A 17,585-nucleotide genomic window follows, 5' to 3' on the forward strand; every position below is an offset into this window, starting at 1 on the left:
ATACCCACTCCTGTTGCAATACTGTCTGGGGCTGAAACATGCCCTGGAAGCGCTGGCCCCGACGGGCACCTGTGCTCACTGCGCTCGACTGCCTATGAAAAGTCTGCGTCGTCGACTTGCTCGCCATGTTAGTTTGACTGACCAGGACCCCATGTTGGCAGAGCCCACCACATCAGACGGTCAAACCCAAGAAGCCCCAGCTACCACGAGTGCAGACTGGGCTGAGCAGATGGACGATGTAGCTCCGCTGCTTGAATACAGCTGTGTGCGTGAGGGTTGCGAGAACATTCTCGACGCCGAGCTGGATTCTCTCGACGGGTCGGACAACATCCTCTCGTACGACGATGAGGATGATCCATTCCTGCCGGCCTCAGGGGCAGCGATGCCTGAAACCCCACATGACCTAAGCACCGAGGATGCGAGAGGCGATGATGGTGCTTCCCCAGTTATCGGCACAAGCCTTCACGATATGTGCAAACGTGCTGCCGAAAAGCTGGGAATTCCATGGCCCAGCGCTCCGCCTGAGAAGACCGGTTCCCGGTACGAAGGCAATCGCCTACCCAGGGTGAAGAGTGCGGAGAGGCAACTACTCCCCCTATTCCCCGAATGCCTGGAAGAAGCTACCCGCACCTGGCCGAAGCCCTTTTCATCAAAGAGCCCGGTTGAAGGGGGAGCTACGCTGGACTACGTAGCCATGGAAGAGAAGGGATTTTCCAAGCTGCCGCCTGTGGAGCCGTTGGTTGCTCACCACCTTCACCCCGGCCAGAAAGCCCTCATGACATCCTCCGCTCCTAGCTTCCCGTCGAAGATGGATGGGTTCCAGTCATCCATGACCGACAAGGCATACAAGTCTGTAGCCCTCGGAGTGCGAGCTCTTAATGCATCATCTATGCTGATGGCGTATCAGGCTGAACTCCAGGATGAGATGGCCGACACCATGGGCCGTGCGCTTTGGGACGAGATGTGCGTTGTGACTGACCTGTGCCTCCGTCTACACCGTTGCGCAGTGCAAGCATCGGGAAGGGCGATGAGCACCATGGTGACACAGGAGAGGGCGCGATGGCTCAATCTATCCAGCCTCTCACACCGCGAAAAAGTCCAGCTTCTCGACGTTGCAGTGGATCCGAAGGGCCTGTTCGGCCCCGCGATGGCAACTATGCAACTCGCTGCGAGGAGAAGAAGAGAGAGGGTGAAGCCCTGCAGACCTGTTTGCCCAGGAAAACGCAGCCGCCCCCCGCTCCGACTCCTCGACCTTCCTTCGCTCAGGCGGTAGCTCGTCCTCCGCCCAGCTACAGGATCCCAAAGCATCCTACTGCTCAACCCAGACCTCCAGCTCAACCCAAGACTGAAGGTGGTGGTGCATGGGCCAACAAACCAGCTGCATCAGTGGAACAGCAGGGAAGCCAGCCAGTGCCACCTCGCTCACGACCGGGCAAGAGGGCCAAGCGGGCGACCTAGCTCGCTGCCGGGGGAGGGAAAGCGTGTCCGTCAGACGCACGCACCTCTCCTGCAGCATTGGGGCCAGTCCCGAGAGCCTGCCGTTGCGGCTCGGAACCCAGAGTCACGGGACAACGTTCTGTCACTACCGCCCCCTTCCACTGTCAAAAGCACAAACACACTGTTTTGTTCAGAAACAATAAAGTTGTACCCACCAGTGCATCCAGGCCGAGGGCCGAGGGCACTGCACTCAAAAGATTCTGTGTTGCAAAACATGAAAATCGTAAACAGCCTCATAAGCCCTGTAGCAGGGCAGGCTGCGCACATACTCTCGGCTGTCACGGCGCAGCAATGCGGCCTGCCACAGGGAGGCAGCATTGCTTCAGCCGTCGCACCGACTCCCTCAGTAGGCTCACTTGCACAGCGAGTGCACCACTGGCGAGCGTGTGTGGAATCAAACTGGGTGCTCAAAACTATCGAAAGAGGGTACAGACTCCAGTTCGTACATTCCCCCCCTCGTTTCTCAAGAATAATACATTCACAAGTGGTGGGGAAGGCGGCTCACTTCAGTAGTACCTCCGATGCAGAGCCAAAGCGGCTTCTACTCGAGGTACTTCATCGTCCCCAAAAAGGGAGGGGGCATGAGGCCTATATTGGATCTAAGAGCGTTGAACAAACATCTAAGACAATGCAACAAATAGGTTTCGAATGCTGACACACGCAGCACTGTTGAAATTCGTTCGTCCAGGCGATTGGTTTACCAGCCTCGATCTGGCCGACGCATATTTTCATCTGCGAATTTACCCCCCTCACAGAAAATATCTCAGATTTGCCTACAGGGGCGTGGCGTACGAGTACTTAGTCCTGCCTTTTGGCCTGTCACTCAGCCCACGTGTCTTCATCAAATGTACGGAGGCTGCGATGGAACCACTCAGGACAAACGGAATTCGTCTGGCAACATACCTGGACGACTGCCTCCTAGCTGCGAGGTCGCAACAGGAAGCAGTCGCACATACCAAACATCTAATGACACACCTGTCATTGCTGGGGTTCAAGTTCAACTTAAAGAAAAGTGTACTGACTCCTACACAATCAATACATTTTATCGGCCTGTCCCTAGACTCAGTCACGATGAGGGCTCGCTTGTCTCTAGACAGGACAGAAGCGATGCGTGCATGTCTTGCTCTGTTTCGCAGGGGAAAATATGTGACATTACGGAATTGCCACAGACTGCTGGGTCTGATGGCATCAGCACTGGTCGCTCTTCCCCTAGGCAGGCTATATATGAGGGGATTTCAACGCTGGGTAACGACACTCTCATTACGACCGAACCCGGCATATATTCCTAAGGTCATGGACTCGTCCTACTCGTGCCTTTCCTTAGAGCAGTGGTTCTCAAACTTTTTCTTTCATTCCCCACTTTGATCAAGGGGGCATTCTTGAGCCCCACCTGTCCCTCATCGCTCTAAGAAAGTGGTAGGTCAAGGTTAAAATTGTCAAATTTATTGAAATAATGACAAGTTCTAAATATATCATCTTCAACAGAGTTAAAATCAGCTGGTGCTGCAGATATAATAATAAAATATAACCGCAAGCGGTGATTTACGGGGTCCGAGCAAAACGAACATGATGGCATAGCTTTTTAGTTTTACATATGCTTTGATTGTTTGGGCACAATTGTTCAAAAGAAACGTGATCGGATTTCGGTTATCGGATTTCAGTTACCGGATTTCAGCTATCGGATTGGATCAAATCTTGAAAATGGGTTGTTCAAAGGGAAACAAGGATCCTGAAATTGGATTAGATCACATAATCTATTCTTGGTTTTGATCTGGATAAAACCTTCACTTTGTGTCGTTCAAAACTTTTGAGTTGGATTGGAATAAATTTGATGCATAAAATTAGGATTACCCTGTGCTGTAACATTATAGTGTGCTAACCTCCACAACCCAACAGTATTCTAACAATACTTGATTCTACAGGACTATTTATTTGTTGTGGATAAGATGAAGGGTTTGATAATGGAAGGCAGTGTTTCCCACAGAATTGAATTGTATTTGTGGCGGTGGGTTCTGTGTCGGAGTCAATAAGATAAACAGCGTATAATTATACAGTTATACTTGCCTTGCACTACAAGTCCATATTGACAAGTAGCTGTAATGCTGTAATGTTATAGTGTGCTAACCTCCACAACCCAACAGCATTCTATTCTAGTATGCTAACCTCCACAACCCAACAGTATTTTAACACTAATGCTTCAGGTGGGATTTGAACACTCAACATAAGGATGACCAGTACAAGGCATTATCCCACTAAGCCACTGTCAATCCTACATCTTTGCCAGTCACATTCACATGGTGAAAATGTGTATTGGTAAACACACAAGAAAAACTCCAAGTATACATTTGACAATAAAATGAAGGGCTTTCCTGAAAGGGAACACCTGAAAACTTTTGGATATTCTGGGGCAATTAGACATTTATAGAGAAGAACAGTAATGGATGAAATATAAATATGATAGACTTAATGATGAAGGAAAAATAGTAAACAAAGAAGTTCCCCTATATGTCTTCGAGTGTGTCGGCATTCTGATTCTTGGCAACTAATGACTGTGAATGTTGATTGCCTGATGTCATTCAGGTGCTGTTCAATGGTGTGACTCTTCAATAACCAATAGCATGTGCATCTTGAGCCTAAAGCTCTAGCAGGATTCGAACTCTCAACCTAACAAACACCAGCACTAGGCATTATCCCTCTGAGCCACTAACAATCCGACATATTAGGCAGTCACATTCACATGGTGAAAATGTGTGTTGGTAAACACACAAGAAAAACTCCAAGTATACATTTGACAATAAAATGAAGGGCTTTCCTGAAAGAGTACACCTGAAAACTTTTGGATATTCTGGGGCAATTAGACATTTATAGAGAAGAACAGTAATGGATGAAATATAAATATGATAGACTTAATGATGAAGGAAAAATAGTAAACAAAGAAGTTCCCCTATATGTCAGAGTGTGTCGGCATTCTGATTCTAGGCAACTAATGAGTGTGAATGTTAATTGCCTGATGTCATTCAGGTGCTGTTCAATGGTGTCAATCTTCAATAACCAATAGCATGTGCATCTTGAGCTTCAAGCTCTAGCAGGATTCGAACTCTCAACCTAACAAACACCAGCAGTGTGTAATGAGTGTGAATGTTAATTGCCTGATGTCATTCAGGTGCTGTTCAATGGTGTGACTCAGAAGGCTCAATGGTATGGAGTGATGACACGGAGATGGCAGGTTTCGGTGCAACACAAGTTAACTTTATTTGAGTTTCAATTCATCTGTTCTTTTGTTCTTTACTTGTATGTGTGCTGCATCAAAGAGGAAACAAACAGAAAATGGAGTAATCAGTGAAATGGGGTAAATCAGTACAGATCCCAACTCACAAACAAACCAATTGACATTTGAACAATAAACTGAAATCATATGGCTATATAAGGTACAACTAAACAATACTTGACATCCCAAGTCAACCAACATCACCTAATCATCTCTCACATGGGACTCCAACACACCAAACCAACAAACAAAGACCTTAACTTTACACATGATGGCAGAGCTACTCTACAAACTGATAAACATCACAAAAGTCATAGTGAGGGTGATTAAAGTGATGACTTACGTTAACTCAAAGACGCACACAGAGCAGGACACACTGGAGTGCTGGGTTGAGATGAACAAAAGAGCGAACTGAGGGCGAGCAAACAATTTATCCTGGTCTGAGCCCCTGCTCCGGAGCTACAGGGTTTCCCAGCGGGTAAACTTTGGAAAGATTTGCAAAGATTTGGAAAAGATTTTTGAAAGACTACAGTCTCAGACCCTCTCACATCTAAAGACAAGTAGTAGAGTTTTAAGTCACAGACTATGATTTTGCAATGACTAGGGATCTTGCAGGGTCACTATTTACAAGACTGCAACATGATTCCTTTAAATTATTACCCATTGTGCAATAGATAAACAGGAACTGAAAATTATAGCCTACTAAACTCAAAGTCGTATTTTCATGTTTCTGCAGCATTGTTTCATGCGTGACATCCTTAACCGATATAGAGTTGTTCTGTCAAGTGGAAGAGCCGACTAAATATGTATAAGAAATGACAAATATTATAAGAATAACAAATAATTATAGGCTACAGCTTGTAATTATACAGTAATACTTGCCTTGCACTACAAGTCCATATTGACATGTAGCTGTAATGTTATAGTGTGTTATCCTCCACAACCCAACAGCATTCTATTGTAGTATGCTAACATCCACAACCCACTGATGCTTCAAGTGGGATTTGAACTCTCAACCTAAGGATCACCAGTACAAGGCATTATCCCACTGAGCCACTGTCAATCCTACATGTTGGCCAGTCACATTCACATGGTGAAAATGTGTATTGGTAAACACACAAGAAAAACTCCAAGCATGGAGGGGCGATTAGACATTTGTAGAGATGAACACTAATAGATTAAATATAAATATGATAGACTTAATGATGAAGGAAAAATAGTAAACAAAGAAGTTCCCCTGAATGTCATAGAGTGTCTCGGCATTCTGATTCTTGGCAACTGATGAGTGTGAATGTTGATTGCCTGATGTCATTCAGGTGCTGTTCAATGGTGTGAATCTTCAATAACCAATAGTATTCGAGCTAGAGCCTAAAGCACTACCGGGGATTCGAACCCTCAACCTAAAAAACACCAGCACTAGGCATTATCCCACTGAGCCATTGACAATCCTACATATTGGGTAGTCACATTCACATGGTGAAAATGTGTGTTGGTAAAGACACAAGACAAACTCCAAGTATATATTTGACAATAAAATGAAGGGCTTTCCTGAAAAAATACACCTGAAAACTTTTGGATATTCTGGGGCAATTAGACATTTATAGAGAAGAACAGTAATGGATGAAATATAAATATGATAGACTTAATGATGAAGGAAAAATAGTAAACAAAGAAGTTCCCCTATATGTCATAGAGTGTGTCGGCATTCTGATTCTTGGCAACTAATGAGTGTGAATGTTAATTGTCTGATGTCATTCAGGTTCTGTTCAATAGTGTGAATCTTCAATAACCAATAGCATGTGCATCTTGAGCCTAAAGCTCTAGCAGGATTCGAACTCTCAACCTAACAAACATCAGCACTAGACATTATCCCACTCTGCCACTGACAATCATACACATTCAGCAGTCACATTCAAATGGTGAAAATGTGTGTTGGTAAACACACAAGAAAAACTCCAAGTATACATTTGACAATAAAATGAAGGGCTTTCCTGAAAGAGTACACCTGAAAACTTTTGGATATTCTGGGGCAATTAGACATTTATAGAGAAGAACAGTAATGGATGAAATATAAATATGATAGACTTAATGATGAAGGAAAAATAGTAAACAAAGAAGTTCCCCTATATGTCATAGAGTGTGTCGGCATTCTGATTCTTGGCAACTAATGAGTGTGAATGTTAATTGCCTGATGTCATTCAGGTGCTGTTCAATAGTGTGAATCTTCAATAACCAATAGCATGTGCATCTTGAGCCTAAAGCTCTAGCAGGATTCGAACTCTCAACCTAACAAACACCAGCACTAGGCATTATCCCACTCAGCCACTGACAATCATACACATTGAGCAGTCACATTCAAATGGTGAAAATGTGTGTTGGCAAACACACAACATCAAGAAAATTCCTAGCATACATTTGAAAATAGAATTAAGGGCTTTATAAAAAAGAGTACATATCTGAAAATGTGCACTGTTAATGGTATCCACCTAATGATGGTTGTATGGTTGTTATCCAAGAAAAAAAAATTACTCATTATAGGAATATAGGTGATATAGGAGAAATGGGCTGAGTGGTCGAACTTTATTGGCCTATATCTCTGAAATGGAACAACGTATCCAAATTCTTTTGATAACTTTTGTGAGGCTTTGTCTAAACATTGTCTGTGAGAATTTTGGTGAAGATTTGATAATTTTTGAAGCCTGTGAAACTTTTTATGATGTTTGGCTTTTCTCTGAAATTGTGGCAAAAGTAAACATTTTTAGAGCATAAGACCAGGGTGAAAAAGATGCATCTGAATGTAGAGATTAATATGATGAAAGAATTTTGAGTCTAGGTGAATCTGGTAAGGAGAAATAAGCGTTTTTGACAAGAGCGCCACCTTTGGGTGCAGTACCCCAAATTTGGGTTATGGGTAGTGGGGGGTACTGGTAACAATACTTGAAAATGTCAAGTTTCTAGGACTTACGGTTTATAGGAATATAAGTGATCTAGGAAAAAAGGCCTAAGTAGTCTAACTTTATTGGCCTATATCTCTGAAATGGAACAAAATATCAAAATTCTGAGCGATAACTTTTGTGAGGCTTGGTCTAAACATTGTCTGTGAGAATTTTGGTGAAGATTCGATTATTTTTGAAGAGTGTGAAACTTTTTATAATGTTTGGCTTTTCCATGAAATTGTGGAAAAAGTAAACATTTGTAGACCATAAGACCAGGGCCAAAAAGATGCATCTGAGTTTAGAGATTAATATTCTGAAAGAATTTTGAGTCTAGGTGAATCTGGTAAGGAGAAATAAGCATAATTAACTTTTTTTTTCAATAGCGCCACCTTTGGGTGCAGTACCCCAAATTTTGGGTTATGGGTAGAGGGGGGTACTGGTAACCATACCTGAAAATTTCAAGAGTTTTGGAGTTACGGTTTAGGCTGCAGTATGACTTTTACAGAATTTTGGCCAAAAAATGAACGGTACAGAAACAATAGGGTTCCTGCAGCTACGCTGCTCGGACCCCTAATAATCCTTACAAAAACAATAGGGCCTTGCGCCCTTCGGTGCTCGGGCCCTAATAATAATCCTTACAAAAACAATAGGGCCTTGCGCCCTTCGGTGCTCGGGCCCTAATAATAATAATAATAATAATAATAATAATAATAATAATAATCCTTACAAAAACAATAGGGCCTTGCGCCCTTCGGTGCTCGGGCCCTAAATATAGCCGCAAGCGGCAATGGCGGGCCCGAGCACCTGCGGGCCGCAACCCTTGACATGTCGGAATGCAACAAAGCACCGACGTGGTGCGTTTGTGAAATGTACATATTTGATGCGTGTGCTATTTGTTTTTGTATTTTATTTTCTGCCACATTTACTCGCTTGGCCACGTGGGGGCGTAATGCAAGGCAGGCCCATTGGGTGTCATCATAATCATAATATATATTAACCTGAGAAATTTCAGACCATTCATTTTAAGCAAAGAACATTTCTGATACACTTTTTGGTTGGCCAGATGGTGGCGCTATGTTAGGCATGAAAATTACACATGTGAATATCATCACAAAAATGATATCCAAAATGTTTGCAAACTTTCAGATCAATCAATTAAGGCATTGTCCATTTCTGGCACATTTCCTGCTTGACCAGGTGGTGGCGCTATGCCAGGCAGGCCCATTGGGTGTCTGGATATCATCATAATCATAATATCTATTAACCTGAGAAGTTTCAGACCATTTAATCAAAGCATAGAGCATTTCTGGCACATTTCCTGCTTGGCCAGAAGGTGGCGCTTTGCTAAGCCTGTGAATTACGCATGTGAATATCATCACAATAATGATATCCAATATTGTATGAAGTTTCAGATCAATCACTTAAAGGAACACGCCACCCAATGTCAGTAGTAATATATGTTCTTACCTTAACTTTCACGAGTTGAGTCATACCTCTCCCGTGTCCGTACGTGCACTCAAACGCTCTGGTGCGCGGCTGGACTGTGTTAGCATGTTGCTATGCTAGCGGGCTTTGACGGCAACTAAGCGTAGAAGTAATCAAAAACATCCACGTTTTACCGACTTAAATACAGTTGCACGAGTAGTTGATAGAAATGCTACGGCCACGCAACGTGAAACGTGGCGATTTTCCAAGCGAATAAACCGGAGAACTACAATGTGTGGCGCAATAGCACTTGGGAGTACTTCGACCTAGCGTAGTAGTATTGTTAACACCTAATTGTAGATCCTATCCACCACAGAGTTTAGAATCCATGCTGGATCGACCCTCAGCCTCTCCCTCCCCTCTGAGCGAGAGAGAGGCACACACACTAGAGATGCGCTGATGGGCTATTATTTCAACCATAACTGCATAGCAAAACTTATCATCCATCAGCCATCCATCAACACCAAAGTTTTTTGACCAATCTTCGAAACGGCACCCGCCCACCATCCGCTGGTTGTTTTAATGTAGGGGGTGATGCAGCGCTGCTGACGTGAGGCTAGAAAGCCCTTGCCTGTTCTAGGAAGACTGATCCAATGCAGCAAATATATTAAAAGGCTAAAGTCATACATTGGCTATGTTGTAGCCTATCCCCAGAATATCAGCAGCAAACTCAGTCTCTGTCTCGCAAAACAGTCTCCAAATAAAACGCACATCGGCATGTTGCCTATATGCCAGCTTGTGACAATATATCGTCCAAAATGCTTGATTGCATTGCATTCTCCACATTTTTAGCTACATTTTCATGTACCACATCAGCATTTTTGTTCAGTAAATCTTTTGTAAATTGCTTTAAAATGAATTGCGCTGTCTGTCTGAAAAAGACGCGCTCGTGCAGTCAAAATGAATGGGAGTCTTCAGAACAGGCTTTCAGTCACCCTGACATAACAGTGTGTAAAGTAGCCTATAATGTGAATGACTTGTTATTTTATCAAGGATTTCTTTCTTTTTGCAAAAAATAAAGTACAATAGGCATTAATTAGTAGGCCAGGAGCATGTTGAAATTATGTGGCAAATTGCGTTTTTTATTACAATGATAAAATTGTAAAAGGACGTGACGAAGCTGAGGCAAGCCAGGCAATAGGCCTATAGGCCCGACGGTAATTGTAAAGCAATTTACAAAAGATTCACTGAACAAAAATGCTGATGTGGTACATGAAAATGTAGCTAAAAATGTGGAGAATGCAATGCAATCAAGCATTTTGGACGATATATTTTCACAAGCTGGCAGAAAAGGCAACAGGCCGATGTGCGTTTTATTTGGAGACTGTTTTGCGAGACAGAGACTGAGTTTGCTGCTGATATTCTGGGGATAGACTACAACATAGCCAATGTACGACTTTAGCCTTTTAATATATTTGCTGCATTGGATCAGTCTTCCTAGAACAGGCAAGGGCTTTCTAGCCTCACGTCAGCAGCGCTGCATCACCCATAGCCTATATATATAGGGGAGAACCGGCACAATTGTAACACTTTTTTATTTTTCCAATTCAAACTCGATTTACACAAAGACGATAGACTTGAGAGTTGTGAAATTTGACCAGAACAGAGTCGTACATGTCTACTCCATGAAAGTTGAAACAGAATTTAAAAAAGATGTTATAGTTTGTCAATAATTTAACTTAACAGCCATAAAAAAGTGCGGTACAGTTGTAACAGTAGCATCATGAATGTAACAGTGCTAAAATCGTGAATCCTATAACATATTTTAACACAAAACAGTGCTGGGTTAAACAAAGAGCATCTGTTTTCATATAAAATCAAGAAAAAAAGTCCAAATGTATGACTGTTAAAGCTAATTTATTGCATTATTGATTAGCCATTGCAGACCATATTACGGTGTTATAGCTCACAATAACCTTTAAATATGCTTATTTTGGCCATATCCACTTGATAAAACCAGTAAATATAGTTGATAAACTGCTTATTTCTTACATGTCTGAAGCATTTGGTCCAACAGTGATATTTCAAGTTGCTGTGTTAACTTGAATTGGGTGATGGCGGCACAAAAATCATAATCCATAACTCGCAATGAGAATGTTCGTGCATTCGCGATAAAATCAGTTAATTTTGCCATAGAGACTGGTGTTACAACTGACCCGCACAGGTCATGTTTTTATTTTCATTTAATTGCATGTGCTGTGACTATATCAAATTGGACTCATGTTAACTTGAAACAGAGGGACTGAAGATATGAATGACATGTGATTGAAGTCCACACGCTCAAATTTCACAAAGCAAACTTAAACAAACAGTTGCGGTTAAAAATAAATAAAAAATCGCGATGCTTGAATTTTGCACCTTTTTGCTTAATATCTCTGGTCGTATTTATAGTAGACCATTCATATTTGGATGGCTGTAAGATTATACATAATTACATGATATGTGTCTGTTTACGTTTCCGTAGCTACACCATATCTTGAGAATAAAACACTGTTACATTTGTACCGCTGTTACAATTGTACCAGTTCTCCCTATACATTAAAACAACCAGCGGATGGTGGGCGGGTGCCGTTTCGAAAATTGGTCAAAAAACTTTGGTGTTGATGGATGGCTGATGGATGATAAGTTTTGCTATGCAGTTATGGTTGAAATAATAGCCCATCAGCGCATCTCTAGTGTGTGTGCCTCTCTCTCGCTCAGAGGGGAGGGAGAGGCTGAGGGTCGATCCAGCATGGATTCTAAACTCTGTGGTGGATAGGATCTACAATTAGGTGTTAACAATACTACTACGCTAGGTCGAAGTACTCCCAAGTGCTATTGCGCCACACATTGTAGTTCTCCGGTTTATTCGCTTGGAAAATCGCCACGTTTCACGTTGCGTGGCCGTAGCATTTCTATCAACTACTCGTGCAACTGTATTTAAGTCGGTAAAACGTGGATGTTTTTGATTACTTCTACGCTTAGTTGCCGTCAAAGCCCGCTAGCATAGCAACATGCTAACACAGTCCAGCCGCGCACCAGAGCGTTTGAGTGCACGTACGGACACGGGAGAGGTATGACTCAACTCGTGAAAGTTAAGGTAAGAACATATATTACTACTGACATTGGGTGGCGTGTTCCTTTAAGGCATTGTCCATTTCTGGCACATTTCCTGCTTGGCCAGGTGGTGGCGCTATGCCAGACAGGCCCATTGGGTGTCTGGATGTCATCATAATCATAATATCATAATAGAAGATTCTGACCATTCATTCAATGCACTGTGACTTTATGACACATTTCCTGTTTATATGGTGAGATATTGAAACCATAATATATTACAACATATCAAAAATCCCTTCACAATTTAACATCAGCAACATCTTGGCATAATGTGTGTCAAATTTCACATGAATCTGACAAACCGTCTAGGAGGAGTATGTTAAAATTGATCGATCATGTGCCATCAGTATAATTGTCATTCTTTCTGTTGCCAGTTGGTGGCGCTATGCCAAACATGCATTATGGGCATGTGAATATTATCATTAACATGGTCTTAAAAGACCTGTGAAATTTTAAACATTTCAAGCCATGCATGGTGAATTATGACACATTTATTGTTTATGTTGAAGGGAATTAAAATTAATAATTTCGCCATTTCGTCAAATTACAACATATCAAAAAAAGCTTCACAATTTAGAATCAGAAACATCTCGGCGTCATGTATACCAACTTTGACATGAATCGGATCAACCGTCTAGGAGAAGTACGTTAAAATTGATCATGTCCACAACGCACAAAATCCCAATTACCTCACTTCCTGTGGGCGTGGCTAATGGCATGTTAATACAAAAGTTAATTGTTTTTGGGAGTTACACACACCCACCAAATTTGGTGTGTGTATCTAAAACTATATGCCAACCACAAGTCACAGTGACATAAGGGGGCGCTATGGAGTTCCTGGGCAACGCCCGGTGCCAAGGCTTTTCCCCTGTGTATTTACATTACCTCTTGACGTGTGTGCCAAATTTCATGCGTTTTCACCGATGGGAAGCACCTCTTTTGGCATCACAATTCATCACATTTTAGTCCGCACAAAATCCCAAATACCTCACTTCCTGTTGGGCGTGGCTAATGCATTGTACATACGAAAGTTGTTCATCTTGGGGAGATACACACACCTACCGAATTTGGTGTGTCTAGCTGAAAGTATGTGCCAACCACTGGATCAATCACCTAAGGGGGCGCTACTGAGTCACTGGGCCACGCCCGGGGCCAAGCCTTTATGCCTGTGTAGTCATTGTAATACCAGATGTGTGTGCCAAATTCCAAGACTTTTCATCTATGCTAACCACCTCAAAAATAGCAAAAAGGTGAACAAATAATAATAATAATAAATATAGCCGCAAGCGGCAATGGCGGGCCCGAGCACCTGCGGGCCGCAACCCGTGACATGTCGGAATCCAACAAAGCACCGACATGGTGCATTTGTGAAATGTACATATTTGATGCGTGTGCTACTTGTTTTTGTATTTTATTTTCTGCCACAAGTATTGCTTGGCCAGGTGGTGGCGCTATGACAGGCAGGCCCATTGGGTGTCATCATCATAATATATATTAACCTGAGAAATTTCAGACCATTCATTTTAAGCAAAGAACATTTCTGATACACTTGTTGGTTGGCCAGATGGTGGCGCTATGTTAGGCATTGAAATTACCCATGTGAATATCATCACAATAATAATATCCAAAATGTTTGTAAACTTTCAGACCAATCACTTACGGCATTGTCCATTTCTGGCACATTTCCTGCTTGACCAGGTGGTGGCGCTATGCCAGGCAGGCCCATTGGGTGTCTGGATATCATCATAATCATAATATCTATTAACCTGAGAAGTTTCAGACCATTTATTCAAAGCATAGAGCATTTCTGGCACATTTCCTGCTTGGCCAGGTGGGGGCGCTATGCTAGCCATCTGAATGACATATGTGCACATCATCACAATAATGATTTCCAATATTGTATACCTACTAGGTTTCAAATAAATCAGTTAAGGAATTGCCCATTCCAACACATTTCGTGTTTGGCCAGGTGGTGGCGCTATGCCAGGCAGGCCAAAAGAGTTTCTGATTATTCTCATAATCATAATATCTATGAACCTGAGAAGTTTCAGACTGTTCATTCAATGCACTTTGACTTTATGACACATTTCCTGTTTATGTGCAAGATATTATAATCATAACATATTACAACATATCAAAAATCCCTTCACAATTTAACATCAGCGTCATCTTGCCATCATATTTGCCAAATTTCACATGAATCTGACAAACCGTCTAGGAGGAGTACGTTCAAATCTATCATGTGGCATCAGTGTTCTTGTCATTCTTTTTGTTGCCAGTGGGTGGCGCTATGCGAAATATGGATTATGGGCTTGTGAATATTGTCATTACCATGGTATTCAATAACCTGTGAAATTTAAAACATTTCAAGCCATGCATGGTGAATTAAGACACATTTATTGTTTATGTGGAAGGGTATTACAATTCATAGTTTCGCCATTTTGTCAAATTACAATATATCAAAAAAAGCTTCACAATTTAGAATCAGAAGCATATTGGCATTATGTATACCGACTTTCACATGAATCGGATCAACCGTCTAGGAGGAGTACATTAAAATTGGTCATGTCCACAACGCACAAAATCCCAATTACCTCACTTCCTGTGGGCGTGGCTAATGGCATGTTAATACAAAAGTTGATTGTTTTTGGGAGTTACATGCACCCACCAAATTTGGTGTGTGTATCTAAAACTATATGCCAACCACAAGTCACAGTGACATAAGGGGGCGCTATGGAGTTCCTGGGCAACGCCCAGTGCCAAGGCTTTTCCCCTGTATATTCATGGTACCTCTTGACGTGTGTGCCAAATTTCATGCGTTTTCACCGATGGGAAGATCGATCCTCTTTTGGCATCACAATTCATCACATTTTAGTCCGCACAAAATCCCAAATACCTCACTTCCTGTTGGGCGTGGCTAATGCATCGTACATACGAAAGTTGTTCATCTTGGGGAGATACACACACCTACCGAATTTGGTGTGTCTAGCTGAAAGTATGTGCCAACCACTGGATCAATCACCTAAGGGGGCGCTACTGAGTCACTGGGCCACGCCCGGGGCCAAGCCTTTATGCCTGTGTAGCCAGTGTGATACCAGATGTGTGTGCCAAATTCCAAGACTTTTCATACATGTTAACCACCTCAAAAATAGCAAAAAGGTGAACAAATAATAATAATAATAATAATAATAATAATAATAATAATAATCCTTACAAAAACAATAGGGCCTTGCGCCCTTCGGTGCTCGGGCCCTAATAATAATAATAATAATCCTTTCAAAAACAATAGGGCTTCGCACCTCTCGGTGCTCGGGCCCTAATAATAATAATCCTTACAAAAACAATAGGGCCTTGCGCCCTTCGGTGCTCGGGCCCTAATAATAATAATAATAATCCTTTCAAAAACAATAGGGCTTCGCACCTCTCGGTGCTCGGGCCCTAATAATAATAATCCTTACAAAAACAATAGGGCCTTGCGCCCTTCGGTGCTCGGGCCCTAATAATAATCCTTACAAAAACAATAGGGCCTTGCGCCCTTCGGTGCTCGGGCCCTAAAAATGAGTGAGCCATTTGAGCTGTGGGGAAAGGAGGACACACACACATTAGAGGTCTGCACTCCCGCGGTAGACCCGCGGGACCCTAAAGTGCGGCGCGGGACAACTTTTGAAAGCTCTCTGCGGGAGCGGGCGGGATGAGGTGCGTTCGCGGGTGCGGGACAAACCGATGATTCACTGCACTCCCGCAAATTAAATATATGTGTAAAATTAAATATGGAAATGATTAAAGTAGTGTTCATAACTATAGTTCAGCTGGATGTTCTGTTAGGCAGCATTAAAAACGGGGTTTAAGCATAACTGACGGATAGCAGGCCTATAGCCTACAGTAGCCTATATTGTCGTTTACGTGGGTTCAATTTGTTCCTGCTGCTCATTGTCAAAACTCGAAATCGAAAGCATGACAGAGGAAGAGGGCACCAGACTAGGCCTACTTCAGTTGTTAGCCTACATTCAGAACCAAGAAACTGACAGTTTGGAGTCTTTCTCAGGTGTGTGTGCTCCTTTCGTGAGACAGAAAGAAAAACTGGCTATCCCTCCTGCATGCGGGCTTTAGCGGGCGGGAACGGGACATCATGTTACAGATGCGGGCGGGAGCGGGACTAAAAATGACACATTAATGCGGGAGCGGGACAGAATATTGCGGGAGGGGGCAGGCGCGGGACTGATTAAGGATTGTTAAAAGCAAGAGAGAAAAGGTACGTTTTTAAATTAGCAAGGGTGGTAGAGGACTTGTGTGGGGTGGAAGGGGATTCCATAAATTTGGTCGAGCAACAGAGAATGCCTTGTGCTAATGTTAAAGGCGAACTATGCAGGTTTTTCAGTTTAATATGCAGGTTTTTTAGCTTAATTTACCGTAACTTAACAGCTTCGGAGTCATTGGAATGGTTATATGACTTTTTTTGGGTTGAATGGTGACAGTCTCGCTTCCCCCTAGCGCCTGTGAGTGGAAAAAACACCCTTGAAACTTTGGGCCGGCGGGCCGACGGCCTCAGTGTCAGGAAGTATAACGAGTGTAACAAATTGCTTTACTGCATTTAAATACACATACACGCCAGGCACCAGCTAGAACAAGCGATGAAGTTTCTCAGACATTTGTCATGACGGAGCCGGCCAAAAAGAAGCAAAAACCGAGAACACAGCAAAGAAATTGCTAATACTGCATAGTTTCTCTTTAATTATGATTTGAGAAATGCCTCAAATCCATAGAAAAACTGTAATAGCCTCATCAGCCAAAATAGTATTTCATGTCTCATAATTACAATTGAATTATGTTTTTCTCATGTTTCAAGAATGACTGATTTGTATGATTCTGTCCTGTTTTTGATCCATGTAAGCGGCTGATCTCTGTATCCATTCACTATAAGCGATTTCCACAATATTTACTGTCTCTCATAGTGACCTCACCACAGAACCTGGGAGTGTTTTCTGTGCTGTTTGTCTAAAGAGGGCTTTCAAGTCCTGCCTGACCTGCATGGCCTCCTTCTGTGAGATCCATGTTAAGCAGCACTACACAGCTCCAGCACTGCAGAGACACAGGCTGGAGGAGGCCACTGAAGACCTGAAGCAGAAGCTTTGCCAGCGACACACCAGAGAGCTGGAGCTGTACTGCAGGACTGACCAGACTGCAATATGTGTGTTATGTAAGGAACACATTGGACATGACATAACAGGACTGCGAGAACATCAGGTAGATATTGAAACCATATTCACACAAGTATCACCTGCACGCCATAAAAAAGTAAA

The 17,585-nt window shown here is 42.7% G+C and overlaps 1 protein-coding gene across 4 annotated transcripts in view; it reads left to right on the forward strand.

Annotated features, from left to right (window-relative positions):
• LOC143100157 (uncharacterized) overlaps positions 1-17,585 on the forward strand; it is a 71,336-nt gene that overhangs the window by 42,060 nt on the left and 11,691 nt on the right. For 3 of the 4 annotated variants that reach the window (XM_076263118.1, XM_076263119.1, XM_076263120.1), the window contains one exon: positions 17,238-17,529. In XM_076263118.1, coding sequence (XP_076119233.1) covers positions 17,238-17,529 — 292 coding nt within the window. Of the gene's footprint in view, positions 1-16,537; positions 17,530-17,585 lie in introns of all 4 variants that reach the window. The other variant, XM_076263121.1, reaches the window with a different exon arrangement.

Source organism: Alosa pseudoharengus, unplaced genomic scaffold, assembly GCF_046254945.1.
Source record: "Alosa pseudoharengus isolate Yale_2024_CS ecotype anadromous, Long Island Sound unplaced genomic scaffold, YU_APseudo_1.1 YU_APseudo_1.1_scf_3, whole genome shotgun sequence".
Classification (NCBI taxonomy): Eukaryota; Metazoa; Chordata; class Actinopteri; order Clupeiformes; family Clupeidae; genus Alosa; species Alosa pseudoharengus.